This window comes from Taudactylus pleione, unplaced genomic scaffold (assembly GCF_031769625.1).
Source record: "Taudactylus pleione unplaced genomic scaffold, aTauple2 ptg000503l, whole genome shotgun sequence".
NCBI classification, from domain to species: Eukaryota; Metazoa; Chordata; class Amphibia; order Anura; family Myobatrachidae; genus Taudactylus; species Taudactylus pleione.
In genome coordinates this window covers 556,942-581,177 of record NW_028284905.1, presented here as the reverse complement: position 1 = coordinate 581,177, position 24,236 = coordinate 556,942, and the positions used below count along the sequence as shown (strand labels likewise).

At 41.6% G+C, this 24,236-nt stretch overlaps 1 protein-coding gene across 1 annotated transcript in view; it reads right to left on the bottom strand.

The window, feature by feature from the left end:
* LOC148501762 (carboxypeptidase O-like) overlaps window positions 1-24,236 on the bottom strand; it is a 105,006-nt gene that overhangs the window by 45,004 nt on the left and 35,766 nt on the right. The window contains exon 2 of the mRNA XM_088450024.1: window positions 5,230-5,305. Coding sequence (XP_088306150.1) covers window positions 5,230-5,305 — 76 coding nt within the window. The remainder of the gene's footprint in view (window positions 1-5,229; window positions 5,306-24,236) is intronic.

Here is a 24,236-nt window from a genome sequence, read left to right as displayed (position 1 = left end):
AAAAATCTCCTGCAATCTGGTGGGAATAGTTACTTGTTATCAATCGGTGTTGCAATATATAAACATTTGTTCATCTTATAAAACAATGCATCAAACTTCACAATGGAGCTTTATATGAAATCTCAGCGCTGAAAAAAAATAATACTAAAAGGCCAATCACGATTGGCCAAAAAATGCAGGAGATTTTTGTTATTATCATTTTTATTTTTTATGTATTTTTTAAATTGTCAGCAATTGTTAGCTGGCAATTTTTATCATACGCACGTATGTTCTTCATTGTGCATAGATAATTAATTATATTGTCATTAGTCATTAAATTATCCTATTTAATTTGCGCTCCCTTTTTGTTTTTTTCTTATTGGTAGCTCTCTGTTAATTGTCTCGTGTTTTTACTAGCATGTAAGATTAGAAAAGAGCCCTACACAGCTGACAGAGACTTGCTAACTCATTCTACAGCAACTCTGTCTGTGTAAGATTCCAGACCCCCCCCTTTACTTGTATCTTTGCTATGGATATTTTGTATCCCCCAATCGTCTGGAAATGGAATCTGGTAAACAGGCGGATAGCTAGAACATTTTGGGCTCCGTAGCAACATTTTGAAAAAGCCCCTGTCCCAATGTTCTAGAGAGGCACCTCTCCACAGTAGTTGTTAATTGTATGCTTCAAAAGTAGTGCCCTAGTTCATTTTCTGTTCCACAGTAGTACCCTAGTTCATTTTCTGTTCCACAGTAGTACCCTAGTTCATTTTCTGTTCCACAGTAGTACCCTAGTTCATTTTCTGTTCCACAGTAGTGCCCTAGTTCATTTTCTGTTCCACAGTAGTACCCTAGTTCATTTTCTGTTCCACAGTAGTACCCTAGTTCATTTTCTGTTCCACAGTAGTGCCCTAGTTCATTTTCTGTTCCACAGTAGTACCCTAGTTCATTTTCTGTTCCACAGTAGTGCCCTAGTTCATTTTCTGTTCCACAGTAGTACCCTAGTTCATTTTCTGTTCCACAGTAGTGCCCTACTTCATTTTCTGTTCCACAGTAGTGCCCTAGTTCATTTTCTGTTCCACAGTAGTACCCTAGTTCATTTTCTGTTCCACAGTAGTGCCCTAGTTCATTTTCTGTTCCACAGTAGTGCCCTAGTTCATTTTCTGTTCCACAGTAGTGCCCTAGTTCATTTTCTGTTCCATAGCAGTGCTCTAGTTCATTTTGGTGGATGTGCCGGGGGCGTTGCTGCCAAGACGGAGGCGTTCCCATGGGAACGCCTACCGTCTGGGGCCTGGCCCACTGACATCACAAGTGATGTCAGTGGGAGTGCCTTTGGCTCTGATAGAGCCAAAAGCACTCCAGGGCTTGCGGCAACGAGACCCTACCGCAAGGGTCTCTTCGCAAACCCAATGGTCACGATGGTCTTGACCATCGCGACCATCATTTTGGCCGCTCACTATAGCTGTGGGTGGTCACCCACAGCTATGCAAGTGGCCAGGAGGCCGCTCTTAATTTCAGAGGGACAGCCCTGATTCAGAGCGAGCGCTCTGTCAGAGCGTTCGACTCTGAATCAGGGCCTCTGTCAGCTGGAAGAGATTTCCTGGCCTCTTTCCCTCATCTACGATGGCCAGCCTACATGACCCCATGATCACTCAGTTGGCCGAGGATCATGTAGATGATCTGATGTGCATCCATGGATGCAGGTCTGATTATTAATGCCTGCAGGTAGCGTGATGCCCCCTGCTGCTTTTCCATAATTTGCGAAGACGGAATTGCAAAGCTGCTTGTGTGCAGCTGCGCAATTCAGTCCTGTGCTGAATCATCCCCCTGAGTCAGCAACCAATTATGTGACATGCCCACAACACTTCCATGACATGCCGTAAGACTCTCGGTATATCTGAATAGCCATCGCCCAGGAATGACACCGCGTGTCTTAATTGTTAATGCAACTCTGCGCGTACACACAGTATAACACATGTGCCATGTGAGTCTGTAGAGATTTTCGCACATCGGCTTTGTGTGTGACTCAGAAACAAAACGAGATGATTTGCGTCGAGTTTTAATTCGCTGCCAAACTCACACGCCATTGCCTTTCCCCCATCGTCTAAGAGCCTGTCAAAACTGGATTATTGGCTGAGACAAGATCAGTTTAAAATTGAATCGCAGCGACACCATCTTGCGACTGGCCGCAAGACGCCATTTTGCGAAATGGCTGCCTAAGCGCCATTTTAGATAAACTCACATTTTAGTACATGTGGCGATAATACCATTAGCATCATGCGAATGCATCTGTGACCATCACCATAGGTTACGGCGATTCACCAAAAGCCTATTACATTACTTTACGTATTATAAAGGATATATTCCAGAAATGGCTTTACAGTATTGCATTAGAGCAAGTGGCCTGGTGACAACTGGCTTGTGTAGATAAGCATCCTGGATGGTGTTTGCCCTCACTACGGGTGGTCCAGCTAGAATACATTAGCAAGCTTCCTGCAATGACATGATTTCAAAGGCTAGAGTGTCACCTTAGGTCTGTCTCTTGTAGCTGGGATATTTTGCATTTTCACACAAGAGACCGGGAGAATCCTTTGAACACAGGAAAGGTGGGGGGGCCTGCTGACAGAAGACATGTAGAACTATCTGGCCCAGCATGTCACGCTGCTAAAATGTTAGAGTCAAGTGCACCCATCTTCATACACACATTAATACGTCTTTATATCAAACCCCGAATACTCACACATTACATATTCACACATAAGGTTTAATAAGCTTTAAAGTATATGATTTAAGTTGGTTCAGTTAGTTTAAATGCTGTGAAATAAAGATATTTGATAACTTAGGTTCTGTACATGATAAGAAAGCAGTGTTTGGGTCCGTACTGATGTGTACTCTTTCAACAGAATTCCGGTACTATCGGTGTGGAGATCGCATCGTGCATTCGCAAGTTATGGATCGCAGAACCTACAAGCAACAAAATGTTTTATTTCATGAACAACTGTTAGGATGTCACAGAGGGCGTGATTAGAAAGATCCCCAGCTGTTAGAGGCAGGGAGAGTCTATTTGAACCAGCCTGTTAAATGTGCTGTAACATATGCTTCTCCTCTGGGAACCAATGACATCAGCAAGAAACTTCCCCATTGTCCTGTTTATTCTGGGGGGGTATAAATATGAGTGCATGAATGCTGGTCTTCAGTCTTCATGCTGAATGCTGTATGACTGGGGGTCTCTTACTGATGCCTATCTCCGTGTCCGGAAGCGCCTGCGTATGTATACGGTACTTTGGGTCTGTATAATTTCCTTTTGCACCTAAATTGTGTCTCTCTGTGTGTCTCTCTCATTGTGTCTCTCTCTCTCTCTGTGTCTCTCTCTCTCTCTCTCTTTGTGTCTCTCTCTCTCTGTGTGTCTCTCTCTCTCTCTGTGCCTCTCTCTCTGTGTGTCTCTCTCTCTCTGGGTGTCTCTCTCTCTGTGTGTCTCTCTCTCTGTGTCTCTCTCTCTCTCTCTCTCTGTGTCTCTCTCTCTGTGTGTCTCTGTGCCTCTCTGTCTGTGTCTCTCTCTCTCTGTCTCTCTAATTGTATTTATTTGCGCTTATTGTACACAGATCATAGCGTGTAACTGACTGTACTTTTACTTGAATAATACTTGTGCTTTGGAACCACAGATTCCACGTCTAAGTCTCTATTTATTGTATGACTGCGTATGCAAATTAGCGTTATTCTTAGAGGTTTATAGGAAGGATTTTAGAAGGTACAGGCAGGGGTATATAGAGGTTCTGATCCAGTTTCGTTAAGCCACATTCGTCTCCGGCTCAGTTATAGATCATCCAGATGCTGAATTTACCATCTTCTTCCAAAGTTCAATACTCTGTTTGTTTTTCAGAGCAACGTTCCGCTGCAGAACATAAATTCAGTAACATTAGTGTTAAAGTAATGAAGGTGTTTGTTGGATTGCGCAATGTTCCCTATCATAATCTTTATTGATGACAAGAATTTACAGTAATTTCAGATATTTACACCACCTAATGAGCAACAAGCCTGTTATTCATCTCCAGATTTGAACTTATTTCCACCTTTTATTCTGGGACTAAGGATGGCAAAGGACAAAAAGGTCTATTAAATAGGTAGTATGTACAGTGCATCAATGTTCAGCCTATATACCGTGCCTTTATGATAGAGAGCACTGGAAAGTTTAGGGCCACCCAGGTAGCAGGGTCAAGGGTAAAATCTAGAGGTTCGAGCTTTAACAATATTTGGCAAACCAAGTACTGAGGTACAGAAAACGGTACTGACAATGGGTTCTGACAAGTAGCAAGGTCAATGTCCAAACCAAGTTTCTGTATACAGCAACAAGCATAGGTAACAGCAAGGTATAATGCCCAAATAACCTAGCAGTGCCATGAACAAGCAAATAAGTGAATTACATCAGTTCCCCGGCTGCCTTTCCATTTCATCAAGAGATGCAAATGACAATGAAATACAGCATACAGAGAGCCCAGAATCTTTTCTACAATACATTCAGCGATTCGAAAATTTATGTGACTGTTTTTTTTAGGTTAATAGTTGAATGACAATGTTTGTCAGACTGGGTCTTATATTTCCTTTGGGTGATGTGCTCATTCTGTGTTAATCTCTTACAGACTTGTAGATCTTGATGTGATTCTTGATCTGTAGAAACATTGGTGTTGGGTGGTGTTGGGTATAGACTGTGGATAATATTTGCAATGTGAACTCGATGGAGTGAGTGAAGTTGAGGAACATTCTCCATTGTTGAAGGTGAACTCAGCTAATGGTAACAATTTGGCCCAAGTGTCCTGCTGATAACTGCTGTAGAGTTGAAGGTTCCGGTGCAGACACTGAATACCTCTTTCGGTTGGTTGTTGGTTTAGGGCTGGTAACCCGATGACGGTTTTACATTTATGTGCAAGCTTTGTGGTAGGCAGTGATTGCAGATTTGATTTTAAATAGATTTGGATGCCTTTCACACATGGAAGGTCATCGGTAACTCTAATTAGCTGGAGTAACTGATCAAGGGATTTATCTGATTGCCTGAGCCAGGAAGGACTTTATGTCTACCTTGGTGGTTATACATCTACCTCATGGGATGTTTTACTGCCATTTAGTTTGGAGCAGCAAAATTATCGCATTACATTCTCCTAACATTAGTAAATGCTGACTGAGATAATAAAAATATATAAAGTAGGTATTAGTTAATAGGGACTTTCTCCAAGTTAATGAAAATATAATGTATTCTTACCCTCCATTGTTTTGTCAGTTCTTGTAGATAGTGAGCCTGTTCGGGTGTCTGTGGGGTGACTTTTAGGACTTGATCTCTGTAATAAGGAAAAAAATTCAACTATTACTGAACTAAATAGTGGTAACAAAAATACTTATTGCTGCTTGGCGGTTATTTATAATTTTTTTGTATGACTACATCTCAGTTAGTTCTGAAGGCACCATTACAGCTTTCACACAACCCTACCCACATCTAATGCACCTTTACAGCTTTCACACAACACTACCCACAACTAATGCACCTTTACAGCTTTCACACAACACTACCCGCATCTAGCGCACCTTTACAGCTTTCACACAACACTACCCGCATCTAGCGCACCTTTACAGCTTTCACACAACACTACCCGCATCTAACGCACCTTTACAGCTTTCACACAACACTACCCGCATCTAGCGCACCTTTACAGCTTTCACACAACACTACCCGCATCTAGCGCACCTTTACAGCTTTCACACAACACTACCCGCATCTAACGCACCTTTACAGCTTTCACACAACACTACCCGCATCCAATGCACCTTTACAGCTTTCACACAACACTACCCGCATCTAATGCACCTTTACAGCTTTCACACAATACTACCCGCATCTAACGCACCTTTACAGCTTTCACACAACACTACCCACATCTAACGCACCTTTACAGCTTTCACACAACACTACCCGCATCTAACGCACCTTAACAGCTTTCACACAACACTACCCACATCTAATGCACCTTTACAGCTTTCACACAACACTACCCACATCTAACGCACCTTCACAGCTTTCACACAACACTACCCACATCTAACGCACCTTTACAGCTTTCACACAACACTACCCACATCTAACGCACCTTTACAGCTTTCACACAACACTACCGCATCTAACGCACCTTTACAGCTTTCACACAACACTACCCGCATCTAACGCACCTTTACAGCTTTCACACAACACTACCCGCATCTAACGCACCTTTACAGCTTTCACACAACACTACCCGCATCTAACGCACCTTTACAGCTTTCACACAACACTACCCGCATCTAACGCACCTTTACAGCTTTCACACAACACTACCCGCATCTAACGCACCTTTACAGCTTTCACACAACACTACCCACATCTAACGCACCTTTACAGTTATCACACAACACTACCCGCATCTAACGCACCTTTACAGCTTTCACACAACACTACCCGCATCTATCGCACCTTTACAGCTTTCACACAACACTACCCACATCTAACGCACCTTTACAGCTTTCACACAACACTACCCGCATCTAACGCACCTTTACAGCTTTCACACAACACTACCCGCATCTAGCGCACCTTTACAGCTTTCACACAACACTACCCGCATCTAGCGCACCTTTACAGCTTTCACACAACACTACCCGCATCTAACGCACCTTTACAGCTTTCACACAACACTACCCGCATCCAATGCACCTTTACAGCTTTCACACAACACTACCCGCATCTAACGCACCTTTACAGCTTTCACACAACACTACCCGCATCTAAAGCACCTTTACAGCTTTCACACAACACTACCCGCATCTAGCGCACCTTTACAGCTTTCACACAACACTACCCGCATCTAATGCACCTTTACAGCTTTCACACAATACTACCCGCATCTAACGCACCTTTACAGCTTTCACACAACACTACCCACATCTAACGCACCTTTACAGCTTTCACACAACACTACCCGCATCTAACGCACCTTAACAGCTTTCACACAACACTACCCACATCTAATGCACCTTTACAGCTTTCACACAACACTACCCACATCTAACGCACCTTCACAGCTTTCACACAACACTACCCACATCTAACGCACCTTTACAGCTTTCACACAACACTACCCACATCTAACGCACCTTTACAGCTTTCACACAACACTACCGCATCTAACGCACCTTTACAGCTTTCACACAACACTACCCGCATCTAACGCACCTTTACAGCTTTCACACAACACTACCCGCATCTAACGCACCTTTACAGCTTTCACACAACACTACCCACATCTAACGCACCTTTACAGCTTTCACACAACACTACCCGCATCTAACGCACCTTTACAGCTTTCACACAACACTACCCGCATCTAACGCACCTTTACAGCTTTCACACAACACTACCCACATCTAACGCACCTTTACAGTTTTCACACAACACTACCCGCATCTAACGCACCTTTACAGCTTTCACACAACACTACCCACATCTATCGCACCTTTACAGCTTTCACACAACACTACCCGCATCTAACGCACCTTTACAGCTTTCACACAACACTACCCGCATCTAACGCACCTTTACAGCTTTCACACAACACTACCCGCATCTAACGCACCTTTACAGCTTTCACACAACACTACCCGCATCTAACGCACCTTTACAGCTTTCACACAACACTACCCGCATCTAACGCACCTTTACAGCTTTCACACAACACTACCCGCATCTAACGCACCTTTACAGCTTTCACACAACACTACCCGCATCTAACGCACCTTTACAGCTTTCACACAACACTACCCGCATCTAACGCACCTTTACAGCTTTCACACAACACTACCCACATCTAACGCACCTTTACAGTTTTCACACAACACTACCCACATCTAACGCACCTTTACAGTTTTCACACAACACTACCCACATCTAACGCACCTTTACAGTTTTCACACAACACTACCCACATCTAACGCACCTTTACAGTTTTCACACAACACTACCCACATCTAACGCACCTTTACAGCTTTCACACAACACTACCCGCATCTAACGCACCTTTACAGCTTTCACACAACACTACCCGCATCTAACGCACCTTTACAGCTTTCACACAACACTACCCGCATCTAACGCACCTTTACAGCTTTCACACAACACTACCCGCATCTAACGCACCTTTACAGCTTTCACACAACACTACCCGCATCTAACGCACCTTTACAGCTTTCACACAACACTACCCGCATCTAACGCACCTTTACAGTTTTCACACAACACTACCCACATCTAACGCACCTTTACAGCTTTCACACAACACTACCCACATCTAACACACCTTTACAGTTTTCACACAGCACTACCCACATATAACGCACCTTTACAGCTTTCACACAACACTACCTGCATCTAACGCACCTTTACAGCTTTCACACAACACTACCTTCATCTAACGCACCTTTACAGCTTTCACACAACACTACCCACATCTAACACACCTTTACAGCTTTCACACAACACTACCCACATCTAACGCACCTTTACAGCTTTCACACAACACTACCTGCATCTAACGCACCTTTACAGCTTTCACACAACACTACCCGCATCTAACGCACCTTTACAGCTTTCACACAACACTACCCACATCTAACGCACCTTTACAGCTTTCACACAACACTACCCGCATCTAATGCACCTTTACAGCTTTCACAGAACACTACCCGCATCTAGCGCACCTTTACAGATTTTGCAGAATGTAGTTGACAGGATTTTGAGGTTCATTTGCCCACTTCCATTGTTTGTTGTGTCGCTGTGTATGTTTTCATATATTGTTTAAATAAATAATGATATACTTTTGACATATTTATTAAGCCTACAGTATATTTATTTCTTGCATCGTCTATACTGGCATTTGTATGAGACTTTTTGGTTATTTCATTGAATATTATGCACCTATTTTATACTTAATTGATAGTTTTTGCGATTTATCAGAACATCCATAATTAAACGTAACCAAACTACATGTTGAGTTAGAACGTGTTTGTGGCCAAATGTAAAATGGGACCATTAAAAATAAAATTTCAGCTGCGTGCACATACCGCGAGATGTGGGCAGGCCTGCGCTACAAGCAATTGCTCTATGGGCCTAATTCAGAGGCGCTCGCAAAAAGCAAGCGCTCGCTCTGAATCAGGTCAGGCGCTGTTTTTTTTTAGGAGCAGCCTCATGGCCGCTCGCATAGCTGTGGTTGACCACCCACAGCTATAGTGAGCAGCCATGATGATGGTCGTGATGATCAAGACCATCACGACCATCGGGCTTGCGATGAGACCCTTGTGGTAGGGTCTCGTGGCCGCAAGCCCCAGAGAGCCGGAAGCTCTCTCACTGACATCACTGGTGATGTCAGTGGGGCCGCCCACAAACGGCAGGCGTTCGCTTGGGAACGCCTCCGTTTCTGAAGCCACCCCCGGCCACGCCTACAAAACGGGGCGAGCTGTCGATCAACATCGACTGCCGCCCCTTTTGTATTGAGTCCCGGAGCGAGCGCTTTTTGCGCTCACTCCGGGGCTCGCGCACGCGCAGTGCGCACACCGCGCGTGCGCTCTGGGCCACCATCGACCCAGTTGCGAGCGCTCAGCGCTTGCGACCAGGTCTGAATCAGGCCCTATGTTTTCTTCATGAATATGTCAAATACACTTCATTTTATACTTTTGTTTTGATAGCAAAATACACATTCGCTTTTAGTTTTAAATGCAAATAAAAAAATAAAAAACTCTGCAATGCAGCAATTAGAACTCTCCGTCCCGTGTGCGCATACAAAAACCCTGTGCTATGCAAAAATACTGTGTCTACATACAGAAGTACCAGAAGCTTATCAGAACTGCAGATGTTGCAGATAAGGTTGTGATAATGGAGTGAGATATATTCCTGCAAACTCCGGACTTCGTGGCTTCAGTTCCTTTGTAGGAAACTGCAGCCGGTAACAATTTGCAAAAACAAAAAACTAACGGTTTGAAACAGTCAAATGTCTTATTTAGCTATGTTTGCAGCGTGTATAAAGCTTAGAGTTTAACTTCCGAAGCTATTCAGTTATTATGCATGCCAAGATATGGGGTTACAGATCACTCGGGCACAGAGGTAGATTAAAACCAATGCTGGTTTATTGAACAGAATGAGTATTAAGCACCTGTGAGAAACCATTAAGCTGATATGAGCAACCACTATTTTGTATTGCTGCTCTGAGAGTCAAGGATGGGACCAGCATTGGGAGGGTGTGCTGCTACCTGTAGTGCTATTTGGAGGTTTCTGGGGTACCTCCTAGGTGAGTTGGCTCTCAACTTAAATATATTTACGTAAGTGCTGTTATCATGTGGCACAACAGTATGCAATTATAACTTAGGTGCTATTATCATGTAGCATTAGGGATGCCGGTATAGAGAAGCCTTGACGCGGCCCGACGCTTAACCATGTTGTCACGGTCTCGGTGGGGGATTCCCTGTACAGGAGGTGAAAGCTGGAGTCCCGAGTTGTGGAAGGAATCGTAGGCATGGGGCCTGTATATAAGACTTCCTCATCCACGGACGTCAAACATTGACAAGACCAGTGCAAAGGTACGGAGTCTAACCAGCCGGGAGGTGTTCACCAGTGACCCCTACCAATCGGGATATGGGTTTTGCTGCACCCAGTTGGCAGGTCGCGGTCCTTTGCACTGGTGTCTCACTCGGTGGGAAATGGAGTTGAATATACAATGGCCCTGGAGAACGCACTTCTAAATAGAAGTGTCAGTCAGGAGGGAGAGGAGGACCCTTTGAGGCCAATTGCTTGAGACAGATCCGAATAGCAATCCGGAGGGTTCTTGGACACTCCCTTGTGTCGAGGAGGTGAAAACCTAGCACACAGGTAAGATGGTCAGTGCACTGTTGCACAGGGAGCTGGTAACTTGCACACAGGCTAGGTAACAATCACACTGCTGCGGTGAGAGATGGTAATCGTCGGGCACACAGGTGAGATGGTCAGTACACTGTTGCACAAGGAGCTGGTAACTTGCACACAGGCTAGGTAACAATCTCACTGCTGTGGGGAGAGATGGTAATCGTCCGGCACACAGGTAATATGGTCAGTACACTGTTGCAAAGGATGTCAGCAATAATCCATAAAAGACACAGGAGAACCTGGAACGAGGTAGCAGCAAAGAAGCACTCGTAACGACAACGTTGCACAGACAACTTCCTGTGATCCAGAGTCTGGCTTTATCCCCAGCAGTAGCAGATCATTGGTGTACAGCATCACCTGACCAGCAGCAGCTACCATTGGGTATGGAGTCGTCAGGTGATGCAGACTGTCATAGCTGCATCCATGCTGGCAACCGCAAAAACCAGGCATGGAGCGAACTAAGGCAGTTCACATGGCACTAAGTAGAGTACTCAGCGTGTTACTCTCTGCCGCACCTGACGTCTGACCACATGGGAGATCAGGGGAAGCTGGCGCAGAGGTGAGCAACGGCCGATCCTAGGCCGCAACCTGACACATGTAACCAGCACTCTGGATTTCTATTATCGTGTAGTATTCAAGCTTTTTTGCTGTTTTTTTTTTTGCAGTGTGCTGGAAGGCAGCTGTCCTGTCTCACTGTCACTGGCAAGTGCACAGATTCACAAAACCTGGGGTAACTTATCCAAATGAAGAGGAACAAAGGTCCTCCCAGTCCTTTTCCTGCTCTCCGTCCTCCGTCTGCTGGCAGGAACCATTACTTCCTACACCAGCCTCCTCTGTCCTCCCTTGAACACTGAACTGCTCCTCCTTATACTCCCAGAATAGCCTCAGGCTGTAGGGTTATGTTTGGCTTACGTCTGTGTCTAATGCTGGGTACTCACTGGGAGATACAATGGGCGATCAATTGGTCAGCCGATATGTCATGTGTGTATTGGCCAATGTGTACCAATGAGATGTCTGTGAATGATGTTGTTCACAGAAATATCGCACTGGCATTACAGCACAGCGCAATGACAGATATATCTGCTCTGCATGCTGTGTACGGGCCAGGCCAGACGGACACCTGGCACTTCTGGCAAATGCCAAAGGGCTGATGTTCAGATGGGCTGGTTCGGCATCAAACCCCGGCGGGGGTTAGGCACTTGGTGGGGGGGGGGGGTTAGGGTTAGGCACCCCTAAAGGAGGGTTAGGGTTATGGGGGGAGGATAGGTTAGTAAGTAGAAAAAAATTATTACCTTTCGGGATCTTCACTGCCGGGCTACCGCTGTCGGGATTCTAACCGCCGGCCGTACGGCTGGTGGTAAATCATACTGATTCCATCTGCAGATATATCTTTTAGGTGTTTACCCATCTTTAGGATCTCATTGCATAGGAATGCAATACACCTTTCCTAATTAAGGTGATTAAATCAGACACAGAGAGTCACCCTGACTGGTTTGTGAGTACACATAGACTTCTTCCCTTGGCATAAGTAAACAATAGGAATCTCTAATACTGACTTGGATATATCACCTCCAGTGTAACAGATAACATAACACAATCTTATATATTGTCCATATTAAGGCTGACATTCAAACACAGCATGGGGGTGAGCAGAGACCTGCTATGGGGAATGAGCAAATGTACATACTGAGTGCAGATGGTGATAGAGGGCACAAACTCTAGGTGGACATGGGGATACAAAGTACATGTTCAACAGGTTTTGTAACATGGCAAAACATAACCTTAACTGTAAATACAACATAATTTCATAAGTAATCACCAGGGTATGAAGTATTTACAGAACATGGGGCTTAAAAGTAGGGTCTGGGTAAGGATTGGAATACAGGATCCATCTCCGGAAATGGAGGGGGCACCTTCCTAGATCCTGGGGATGCTGTATTCCCTCCTCCCTAAATACGCTTTAATAAATTTGCCCCTTTGTGTACATATGCCCAAGTGTTTAGATGAACAGTAATAAAAGAATAAAGAAAAAATTTAATGCTGCTTCTAAAAATAATTTCTCTCGTTAATAGCCAAAACATTTTTTTTAAATCACAATTCATGCAACAATTCAGGGAGTGACTGGACTTTAGGCAGATGTGTTATATTTTAACTTATTAAAGACCAATAAAATCCGAGTATGCTGACGGGGCGCTTATTTTAAGTGTACTGCGATATTCCGACAATGTGTTTATGGCAGTCCATAACTACAAATACTTTACTTTCATATTGCCAAATAATTTGTTTTCTTTGTGACATTATATTATACAGTATACACTACATAGTCAATCACATCTTTTTTTATGCATGTTTTCTTATTTTATGTATAGTTAAACTCAGAATAATTTAACAATAATTCCATACTGATTGTACATCTGACTTGTATAATATAAAATGTCAAAATGAATTAAAAAATAATTTTATTAAGTGTGATTTATAGAAACAGCTGCTTTTTTAGCTTTATTTTTGTTTGTTGAGGCGTTAAAATCTCCTGATTTACTAAAGCCAAAACTGCAGCAAAACCACTGGAAAAATGCCTTTCCCAATTTTATCAATAAAACAAATTGTTAGAGGCAAGATGTTTGTGGTTCGAGTTATCTTTACTTTCAGTTGTAAAAAATAAATAGCTAAAAAAATATAAAATATTTAAAAAATCCACCTCAAATACAGTATGGTCCAATATAGTCAGCATTAGGCCCAGTCCACTATGAGGACATCGCACCTAAACCTATAGTTGCTTGGTCTGCTGGTACATGGGAAACTTATATCCTTAACAATAAATAAATCATGCCCAGTGCCCATATTCATAAATAAATCTGTATAGTAATTGTACCCTCAATTAATAATTAAATAGCTCATAATGCCCCTCTTTACTAAAAACATACATAATATTGTCCCATCTATTAAATAAACATGTAATATAGAACCCTGTTTATTAAACAAATATGTAATATTGTCCCCTTTTATTAAATACAGTAAGTAAAAAAATGATGCCCTGTACAATAATTAGTAAATATGCATAATATGTCCAAAACTGAAATAAAAGTGGCCAGAATTTTCCTGTAATGTAGTGATTTTAATATACACCTACCTATAATTTGCTTCTACTCTTCATTTGGAAAATCCATATGATTAAAAAAAAGCCCCACATTGCTGACACAAACTATTCTGGAGGAGCTCCCAACCCAAAATGAGATAAAGTCTGTAAGACTGACTCCTGGCCAACCAATCAGGAGGAGTCTCTCGTCTTTCACTGCATCATTTATTTAATAAATGTGGATAATATTGTATATAATATTATATATTTGTTTTAATAAAGGGGGCACTATAACTTATTAAAGTACTAAATGGGTACAATTATAGTTTTATTTTGTAATGAGCCACTAGGCTTGATTTCTTTATACACAAAGGAAATGCAGTTTACTTTAATCTGTATGCTATTAAGGGGGTTTGAAATTGTCTTAAATCACTGGCTATTTCACTTTCCAGCCTCCAAACCAATGTATAATAAATACCTTTAGAGATCAACACTGGAAAACATTGGAATACACATGATATATACTGTATATATCTATCTATTTATCTATCTATCTATATATATATATATATATATATATAAAAAACCATTTTATTGTTTACACAATTGGAATACCTATATGAAAGGTATTTTTTTTTTTCTATTCTAGCTGACTCCGTGGACTGAAATTATTTAAATAACTCAAATTTTCCTTGTCTGCCAAACTGTTATAGGACAAGTAAGTATGCATAAATAAGTTGTGATCGACTTTGTACATCTCTCTACATAATGTCATAAAATTATTATTTTGGCTATATGAAAGTAAAGTATTTGCAGTTAAGGACTGTCATAAAGACATTGTTGGATTATAGCAGAACACTTAAAATAAGTGCCCCATCAGCACACCCGGACTTTGTTAGTCTTCAATAAGTAAAAAATTACACATCTGCCTAAAGTCCATGCACTCCTGAAATGTTGCATTGATTGTCAATAATTGAAATGTTATGGCTAATAAAGAGAGAATTGGGCCTTATTCAGTGGCGCATGTCAATACCGCACGCTAGCGGCTGATGTTTTCAATCTGCGCATGCATCCGAATCGCACTGCGCATGTGTTTGGATGGTTATCGGCGCAAGCTGCAAATTTCAGTGGACACTTATGGATGATAACAGGGGGGTGGGTAGCCGTATGCGGGCGTGTCGCAGAAAGTTCGCGGTAAGCAGCTGCAGTTGCACTGATTTCTGCGGCCATTTTCAGATGGAGATTCTGTGCCTCCATAGGGCTGTTACAATGTTCAATGGTGCCACCAATGTGCAGACAATGGTGCATCTTAATGTGCATAGCAGCGGATTAGCGCTGCAGCAGGTCGCCGTCTCTGTGCAAATCCCACCAGCTGCAGCATTAGAATAAAGACACAGATGCGTCTGCATTAGTGTGCACCTCTGAATCAGCCCCCAATATCTTATATTTAGCAACAAGATTTTTACTTTATTCTTTAGTTGGTGTTCATCATATCACATGGGCCATTGACATCCTTATTATCTACAGAGAAACCATAAAAACAAGATTTTCAAAGTTGAATTTCACTATTATCGCTCTGACTATAGAATTCAATGTGTTAAAAAAAATGGTGTAAAAACAGATCCCATAAGTTGAACCAATTACTTAACGATTAATAAACTGGTGACCGACCACATTTGGCTGCCGCTTCTAATTTATTTATTTTTATTTGTACGCCAAATGCCTCAAGAGTTATTTTAGCTAAATAAATATAACAGCTGGGTGTGTAGGTAGAACTGTGGTTAGATAACATTGAAATTGTAAACTCTTAAGTTACAATAAAAATAATAAATGTTTGTAAAAAAATGTTTCCTGTAAAACTCTATAATGAATGATAAAAATATATTTTAAACTCAAACTTTTTTAGAAAATCCAATTTAGTGATTTTTAGTGAATCCAATTTACATCTGTAAATATGTTCAAACTCAGCAAGTGTATAATCTGTGATTAGTTAAGCAATGTTTAATTTAGTATTTTCTTGCAAACTCCGTAAAGCACAATGATGCACAAGTTAGTGTCATAAATTTTGCTCAAACTGTTTGTTTTTAAGATTTTTTAATTTTGACAATTGGAATAGCTATGTATAAGGTATTTTTTTTTTGTAGCTAACTTTGTAGACATAATTTATTTGTATGACTCCTGCTTTCTTAGTCTGGAATTTCCCTAAAATTATGTTTTTATAATCTATATATGACAAAAAAACATTTATAAAGAAGTTGTGATGGGGCCATTCCATAGAAACTGAAACCAAACTGACAAAAAATAAATTTGCAATATCACTTTTTCAATGTAAATTTGATGTAAAAATCATCATTCTATACTGGTTAAAAGATATGTAGCAACACTAGTATATCTGTAAATGCTAATCCTGAAGCTAACTACTATCTGGAACAAATGCACCCAAATACGGTAGCTGTATTTCAAGTTTAAAAGGTTTGCACAAATATTTAGATTCATATATTATTAAACCATTGGGTCTGCTTACCCTGCACGGGAATAATCAGAGCCAAGCCCAGCCTACTTTCACAGAATTTTAATGTTATGTTACCTTGGAAAAATTTTGTATTTTGTTGGAGTCCCATTCCGTCACAATTACATTGTAATTGTTTTTTGCAATTAACTTTTTTTTTTTAACTATCATTTTACTAGAATCAACTCTAAGCTTTAACTGATTTATGATAAAAGAAAGTTCTAGATTCATTATTCAACTTTATTTATGGAATGGGACTTAATTATAAATTTACCCAACTGTCCCATTCCGGCTTATGGAACGGCTCGATTGACTTTGCACATCTCTCTTCATAATTTCACAAAGATAATAAATATTTTGGCAAAATGAAAGTAAAGTATCTGCAGTTAAGGTCTGCCATTAACACATTGTCAATTATTGTAGAACAATTAAATAAGCGCCCTGTCACTAAAATCAGATTTTATTAGTCTTTAATAGGCTAAAAATTACACATCTGCCTAAAGTCTGGACAATCTCTGAAATGTTGCATTGATTGTCAATAAATGAAATGTTTTGGCTATTTTAGAAAGCATACATTTTTTTTTAGATACAAGATTTGTTTTCACTTTTTGTTTCTGTAGGCCTTCATCTATACACTTGGACATATTTTGTCGATGATATTTAGAGAAAAAAACTGGAAAGTCAAAATCCACTGTTTATTCTCACTCACTATGTCAATACAATTAATTTTGTTAAAAAATAAAAAAAACGGTGTAATAACAGCCCTTAATGTTTAAGCATCGAGTAGAAGCTTCAAAAAGTGGTGGCTGCCCATTGTTCAGTGTATGTATATATATATATATATATAAATATATATTAGGGGTGAGCGGGTTCGGATTTCTGAAATCCGAACCCCCCCGAGCCCCCCCGATCCGAGTCCGATCCGAATCAGGCTCGACTTTTCCCGCCTGACTCGGATCTGAAATCGAGGCAAAACGTCATCATCCCGCCTTCCGAGTCTCGCGGGTTTTGGATCCTATATAAGGTACCCACGTCGGCGCCATTTTCTCACTCGGCTGTGGACAGTGAAGAGGGAGGGTGGGAGTTAGGGCTGTGTAGTGTAGTGTAGTGTAGTGCTGCTGTTGTCCACTACTTCAAAGTCCATAGGGGCTGGCTGTGTTGTGCTGTGCTGCTGTTGTTAATAGGGGCTGTGTCCACTACTTCAAAGTCCATAGGGGCTGGCTGGACTGTGTTGTGCAGTCAGTTCTCCATAGGGGCTGTGTCCACTCCAAAGTCCTGTGCAGTGTCCCAGTCCTAAAGGAGTGCTGCAGTGTTGTCCAGGGGGTGCTCTGTCCATCAGGGGTGCTCCCCCCAAGTGCTAAAAAAATAATATATTTTCTGTGTTTGTGAATTGTGTGCGCAGTAGCCGCACGTGCATCAACAAAGTAGTGCCAAGCGTGCGCCTGTGTCATAAGTAAAGGGCCGGCTGGCTTGACCGTTAAGGGTGCTGTAACCCCCGAAAGTACACTCCAGTCCAAACCAAAAAAAAAATTATTTTCTGTGTTTGTGAATTGTGTGCGCAGTAGCCGCACGTGCATCAACAAAGTAGTGCCAAGCGTGCGCCTGTGTCATAAGTAAAGGGCCGGCTGGCTTGACCGTTAAGGGTGCTGTAACCCCTGAAAGTACACTCCAGTCCAAACCAAAAAAAAAATTATTTTCTGTGTTTGTGAATTGTGTGCGCAGTAGCCGCACGTGCATCAACAAAGTAGTGCCAAGCGTGCGCCTGTGTCATAAGTAAAGGGCCGGCTGGCTTGACCGTTAAGGGTGCTGTAACCCCCGAAAGTACACTCCAGTCCAAACCAAAAAAAAAATTATTTTTTGTGTTTGTGAATTGTGTGCGCAGTAGCCGCACGTGCATCAACAAAGTAGTGCCAAGCGTGCGCCTGTGTCATAAGTAAAGGGCCGGCTGGCTTGACCGTTAAGGGTGCTGTAACCCCCGAAAGTACACTCCAGTCCAAACCAAAAAAATATATATTTTCTGTGTTTGTGAATTGTGTGCGCAGTAGCCGCACGTGCATCAACAAAGTAGTGCCAAGCGTGCGCCTGTGTCATAAGTAAAGGGCCGGCTGGCTTGACCGTTAAGGGTGCTGTAACCCCCGAAAGTACACTCCAGTCCAAACCAAAAAAAAAATTATTTTCTGTGTTTGTGAATTGTGTGCGCAGTAGCCGCACGTGCATCAACAAAGTAGTGCCAAGCGCGCGCCTGTGTCATAAGTAAAGGGCCGGCTGGCTTGACCGTTAAGGGTGCTGTAACCCCCGAAAGTACACTCCAGTCCAAACCAAAAAAAAAATTATTTTCTGTGTTTGTGAATTGTGTGCGCAGTAGCCGCACGTGCATCAACAAAGTAGTGCCAAGCGTGCGCCTGTGTCATAAGTAAAGGGCCGGCTGGCTTGACCGTTAAGGGTGCTGTAACCCCCGAAAGTACACTCCAGTCCAAACCAAAAAAAAAATTATTTTCTGTGTTTGTGAATTGTGTGCGCAGTAGCCGCACGTGCATCAACAAAGTAGTGCCAAGCGTGCGCCTGTGTCATAAGTAAAGGGCCGGCTGGCTTGACCGTTAAGGGTGCTGTAACCCCCGAAAGTACACTCCAGTCCAAACCAAAAAAAAAATTATTTTCTGTGTTTGTGAATTGTGTGCACTGTGGCTGCACGTGCATCAACAAAGGAGCAGCACCAAGCGTGCGCCTGTGTCCCATAAGTAAAGAGCCGGCTGGCTCATTTCTTAAAGGGTGGTGTAACCCACAAAGTGCACTACTCTCCAGCAAAAATAAAATAATATTTTCTGTGTTTGTGTGCGCTTTAGCCGCACGTATATATATCAATATAACATAAATGGAGGACCAAACTTTCTCCGATAAAAATAAAATAGGGAAAGATCAAGAACCACTTCCTCCTAGTGCTGTTGCTGCTGCTGGGAGTTGTTCATCATCCCAGAGAGGAAGTAGGAACATCACTACTTTTACTAAACAATTGACCCTCCAACAGTCCCTAGCGATGAGGATGAAGTACGACAGCAGTCATCCTGAAGCAAAACGTATAACTGAGGCCTTGACTGCTATGTTGGTGTTAGACGTGCGTCCGGTATCCGACATTAGTGCAGTGGGATTTAGCTGATGGAGGTAGTGTGTCCTCGGTTCCAAATCCCGTCTAGATTCCACCTGCATCCTCAAAGCAGCAGCGACAAGCGTGCGTCTGTCTGTTAAAGGGTGGTGACACCCTCAAAGTGTGCTACACAAACAATTAAAATATTGTTCTTTTTTTTTCTGTCTTTGTGAATTGTGTGGGCTGTAGCCGCACCTACATCCTTAAAGCAGCAGCGACAAGCGTGCGTCTGTCTGTTAAAGGGTGGTGACACCCTCAAAGTGTGCTACACAAACAATTAAAATATTGTTCTTTTTTTTTCTGTCTTTGTGAATTGTGTGGGCTGTAGCCGCACCTGCATCTTTAAAGCAGCAGCGACAAGCGTGCGTCTGTCTGTTAAAGGGTGGTGACACCCTCAAAGTGTGCTACACAAACAATTAAATATTGTTCTTTTTTTTTTGGTCTTTGTGAAATGTGTGGGCTGTAGCCGCACCTGCATCCTTAAAGCAGCAGCGACAAGCGTGCGTCTGTCTGTTAAAGGGTGGTGACACCCTCAAAGTGTGCTACACAAACAATTAAAATATTGTTCTTTTTTTTTTGGTCTTTGTGAAATGTGTGGGCTGTAGCCGCACCTGCATCCTTAAAGCAGCAGCGACAAGCGTGCGTCTGTCTGTTAAAGGGTGGTGACACCCTCAAAGTGTGCTACACAAACAATTAAAATATTGTTCTTTTTTTTTCTGTCTTTGTGAATTGTGTGGGCTGTAGCCGCACCTGCATCCTTAAAGCAGCAGCGACAAGCGTGCGTCTGTCTGTTAAAGGGTGGTGACACCCTCAAAGTGTGCTACACAAACAATAAAAATATTCTTCTTTTTTCTGTCTATGTGAATTGTGTGGGCTGTAGCCGCACCTGCATCCTTAAAGCAGCAGCGACAAGCGTGCGTCTGTCTGTTAAAGGGTGGTGACACCCTCAAAGTGTGCTACACAAACAATTAAAATATTGTTCTTTTTTTTTCTGTCTATGTGAATTGTGTGGGCTGTAGCCGCACCTGCATCCTTAAAGCAGCAGCGACAAGCGTGCGTCTGTCTGTTAAAGGGTGGTGACACCTCAATGTGTTCTACACAAACAATTAAAATATTGTTCTTTTTTTTTTGGTCTTTGTGAAATGTGTGGGCTGTAGCCGCACCTGCATCCTTAAAGCAGCAGCGACAAGCGTGCGTCTGTCTGTTAAAGGGTGGTGACACCTCAAAGTGTTCTACACAAACAATTAAAATATTCTTCTTCTTTTTTCTGTCTTTGTGAATTGTGTGGGCTGTAGCCGCACTTGCATCCTCAAAGCAGCAGCGACAAGCGTGCGTCTGTCTGTTAAAGGGTGGTGTAACCCTCAAAGTGTGCTCCACAAACAATAAAAATATTCTTTTTTTTTTCTGTCTTTGTGAATTGTGTGGGCTGTAGCCGCACTTGAATCCTCAAAGCAGCAGCGACAAGCGTGCGTCTGTCTGTTAAAGGATTACATCGGTGACAGCATCCAAGTAGGCATGTCAGACAGTCCGTACCTGTACTGGCAGGAAAAAGAAGCAATTTGGAGGTCCCTGTACAAACTGGCTCTATTTTACCTGAGTTGCCCCCCCTCCAGTGTGTACTCCGAAAGAGTGTTTAGTGCAGCCGGGAACCTTGTCAGCGAAAGGCGTAGGAGGTTGCTTCCACAAAATGTGGAGAAGATGATGTTCATAAAATGAATTATCAACTCTTCCAGGGAGACCAGCCTCCAGAACGTACAGAGGGACCTGTGGTTCCAGCAGGGACGAATTAATACTCTGTGAGGATGAGGATGTACACACTGAAGAGGGTGAGGAATCGGTGGATGAGGAGGATGAGGATGACATCTTGCCTCCGTAGAGCCAGTTTGTGCAGGGACAGATAAATTGCCAGCTTGTTTTGTGGGGGCCCAAACGAACCAATCATTTCAGCCACAGTTGTGTGGCAGACCCTGGCGCTGAAATGATTGGTTTGTTAAAGTGTGCATGTCCTGTTTATACAACATAAGGGTGGGTGGGAGGGCCCAAGGACAATTCCATCTTGCACCTCTTTTTTTTCTTTGCATTATGTACAGTTTGGGGCCTAGTTTTTCAATGCCATCCTGTCTGCCACTGCAGTTTCACGCCTAGATGGGTCACGTGTTTGTGCCGCCCACTTGTGTCGCTTAGCATAGTCATCCAGCTACCTCGGTGCAACCTTTTGGACATAAAAACACTATTGTGAGGTGTGAGGTATTCAGAATAGACTGGAAATGAGTGGAAATTAAGGTTATTGAGGTTAATAATAGCATAGGAGCAGAAAAACCTACAAATTCTGTGATTTTAGCTGTTTTTATGCTTTTTTTCAAAAAAATACAGATCCAAAACACAAAACCCAGAACCCAAAACACGCAAGGGTGGTTTTGGCAAAACCAATCCAGATCCAAAACACGAAGAAAGATCCAGATCCAAAACCAAAACACAAAACACGAAAAGTGGCCGGTGCACACCCCTAATATATATGTATAGTGCCTGAATACAGTCATTTGAGCTATGTGTGCTTTGTATGTGGAACTGCAGTCAGATAAGTCTGAAATTATGAACTCTTAAAATAAATCAAAATAAAGAGACACCTACCATATACAATATTTCTAAAAATATATTTCCTGTAATACTGTATAGTAAGCAATAAATATATATTTAAACTCAAAGATTTAAAGCAGAATAAATATCTCAATCTAAAAAGCAAACTAAATTATTAGTAAAACACAACATATCACATTAAACATTAAACATTAAACATTAAACACAGCCAATACCATAGACAAGAATGCCCTTTTAATTAAACCAAAAAGCACTAGTGAGTACTAAAACGTAGTTTAAAAATATCCACTAATGTAACATTTTATCATGCCAAAGGTATTCTAAATCTGAAATACACACAAAGCCGTACCTTTCCTGTGCCAAATTCCAGTAGTCAAATATTGCGCTATCTACCAAAACACCTTATTTACAACAGAAGTGGAATGTGTGCTAATCGGGCATGGCTTGGCACATATTCTCAGGAAAGAAATAAACAGCATTCACGAACATAATATTTTTAAGATATCACAACTTCACTGAATTTGGTAATTTTAGCATTGTATTTACATTTAATCTACAGCTGAGTGCAAGATATATGACTGTTTTAAACCTTTTTCTTGCAAATTTTTGCTGGCTGCAGTTTCCTAAAAAGGAACTAAAGCTAAAAAGTATGGCATTTGCAAAGCTATATCTCACTCCATGATCACAACCTTATCTGTAACATCTTCAGGTCTGATAAGCTTCTGGAACTTCTGTATGTACACACAGTATGCTGTACATTTTTAACAGTGCACAGGGTTTTTTAATGCACACACGGGAAGAAGAGTAATACATGCTGTATTGCAGAGTTTTTTTTTATTCTATTCAAACCTAACAGTGAATTTACCTATTGGGATCAAATGTTTACATATGTTTAGGTGCATGTGGCATAAGCTGGTAGTAAACCTGGTGCATTTGCTACTGGAGCAACTTTGTATATGCGTGCGATTGTGATTTTTAGTGAATACATTTTTATTTTTGGAAATTTGTGCACTTTATTAAAAAAAAAATTGATAAAAAAAATTTAAACTCTTTAGCAACATGCATTTTTCAACAATGACTCATTGTGCTTACAATTTTTTTGTTTTTAAAATAAATAAGGATAATTTTCAAATCTGTCAAATTAAGCATTGGCATATCCACTGTTAAGGTGGTGTGGGTAACTTTTTGAAACTTTACTAAAAGGTGGAATTAATATTTAATAATATAATTGTAATCAGTATTAAACTACCCTTTCCCTTCCTAACCCTCAAAATTACATGAAATGTAGTGAATACCTCTTTATAAATGGGCTCTGTATTTTTATTATACTGTATAATTTATGGATCATATTTTGAATGTTTAAATGCCAGGTTAAAGTAATATGTTTTCCAACACCAGCATGTATATACCTAGAAAATATATTTTTTTGTTTCCAGATGTTGTTAGCGAATGAAGAATATCTCCGATTCCAGCCATGTAAACATTGTTTCTCCTTGTTTTCCTGGCCTGGCTATAAGTCTGTGCATACAGAACATATGTACATGTTAGTACCGCATGTAGTCATATCTATGTGCCCACAACGTCAGCGCTGAGGTGCTATGGTTTCCATGGATTGCTACCTGAATCGTGCTGCTATAATCTAGCTTCTTATATCCTGTAAGGTGTTTTGCTGTTAGTTTTAAAAGCTGTAACTCAGCGGGTAATGCAGACTGAATGCTGGACAGTTGCTGCCATTATATCAGAAATGCTACTTAGCCCAATAAAACACATGTTCATGGTATTTATAGGTATAATTTTTGTTCTTCCTTTTTTTCACAATAAGCCGAGTAAGACACTGACATATCTCCATTATTATTATTATCTGGTTCTAACAGAAGCTGGCACATCTCTGACTATAACAGTGCATGGACAATAGACCGTCTGCTACTGATCTGCAGTGGATACAGGTCCTCTGTAAGATGTGAGAATTG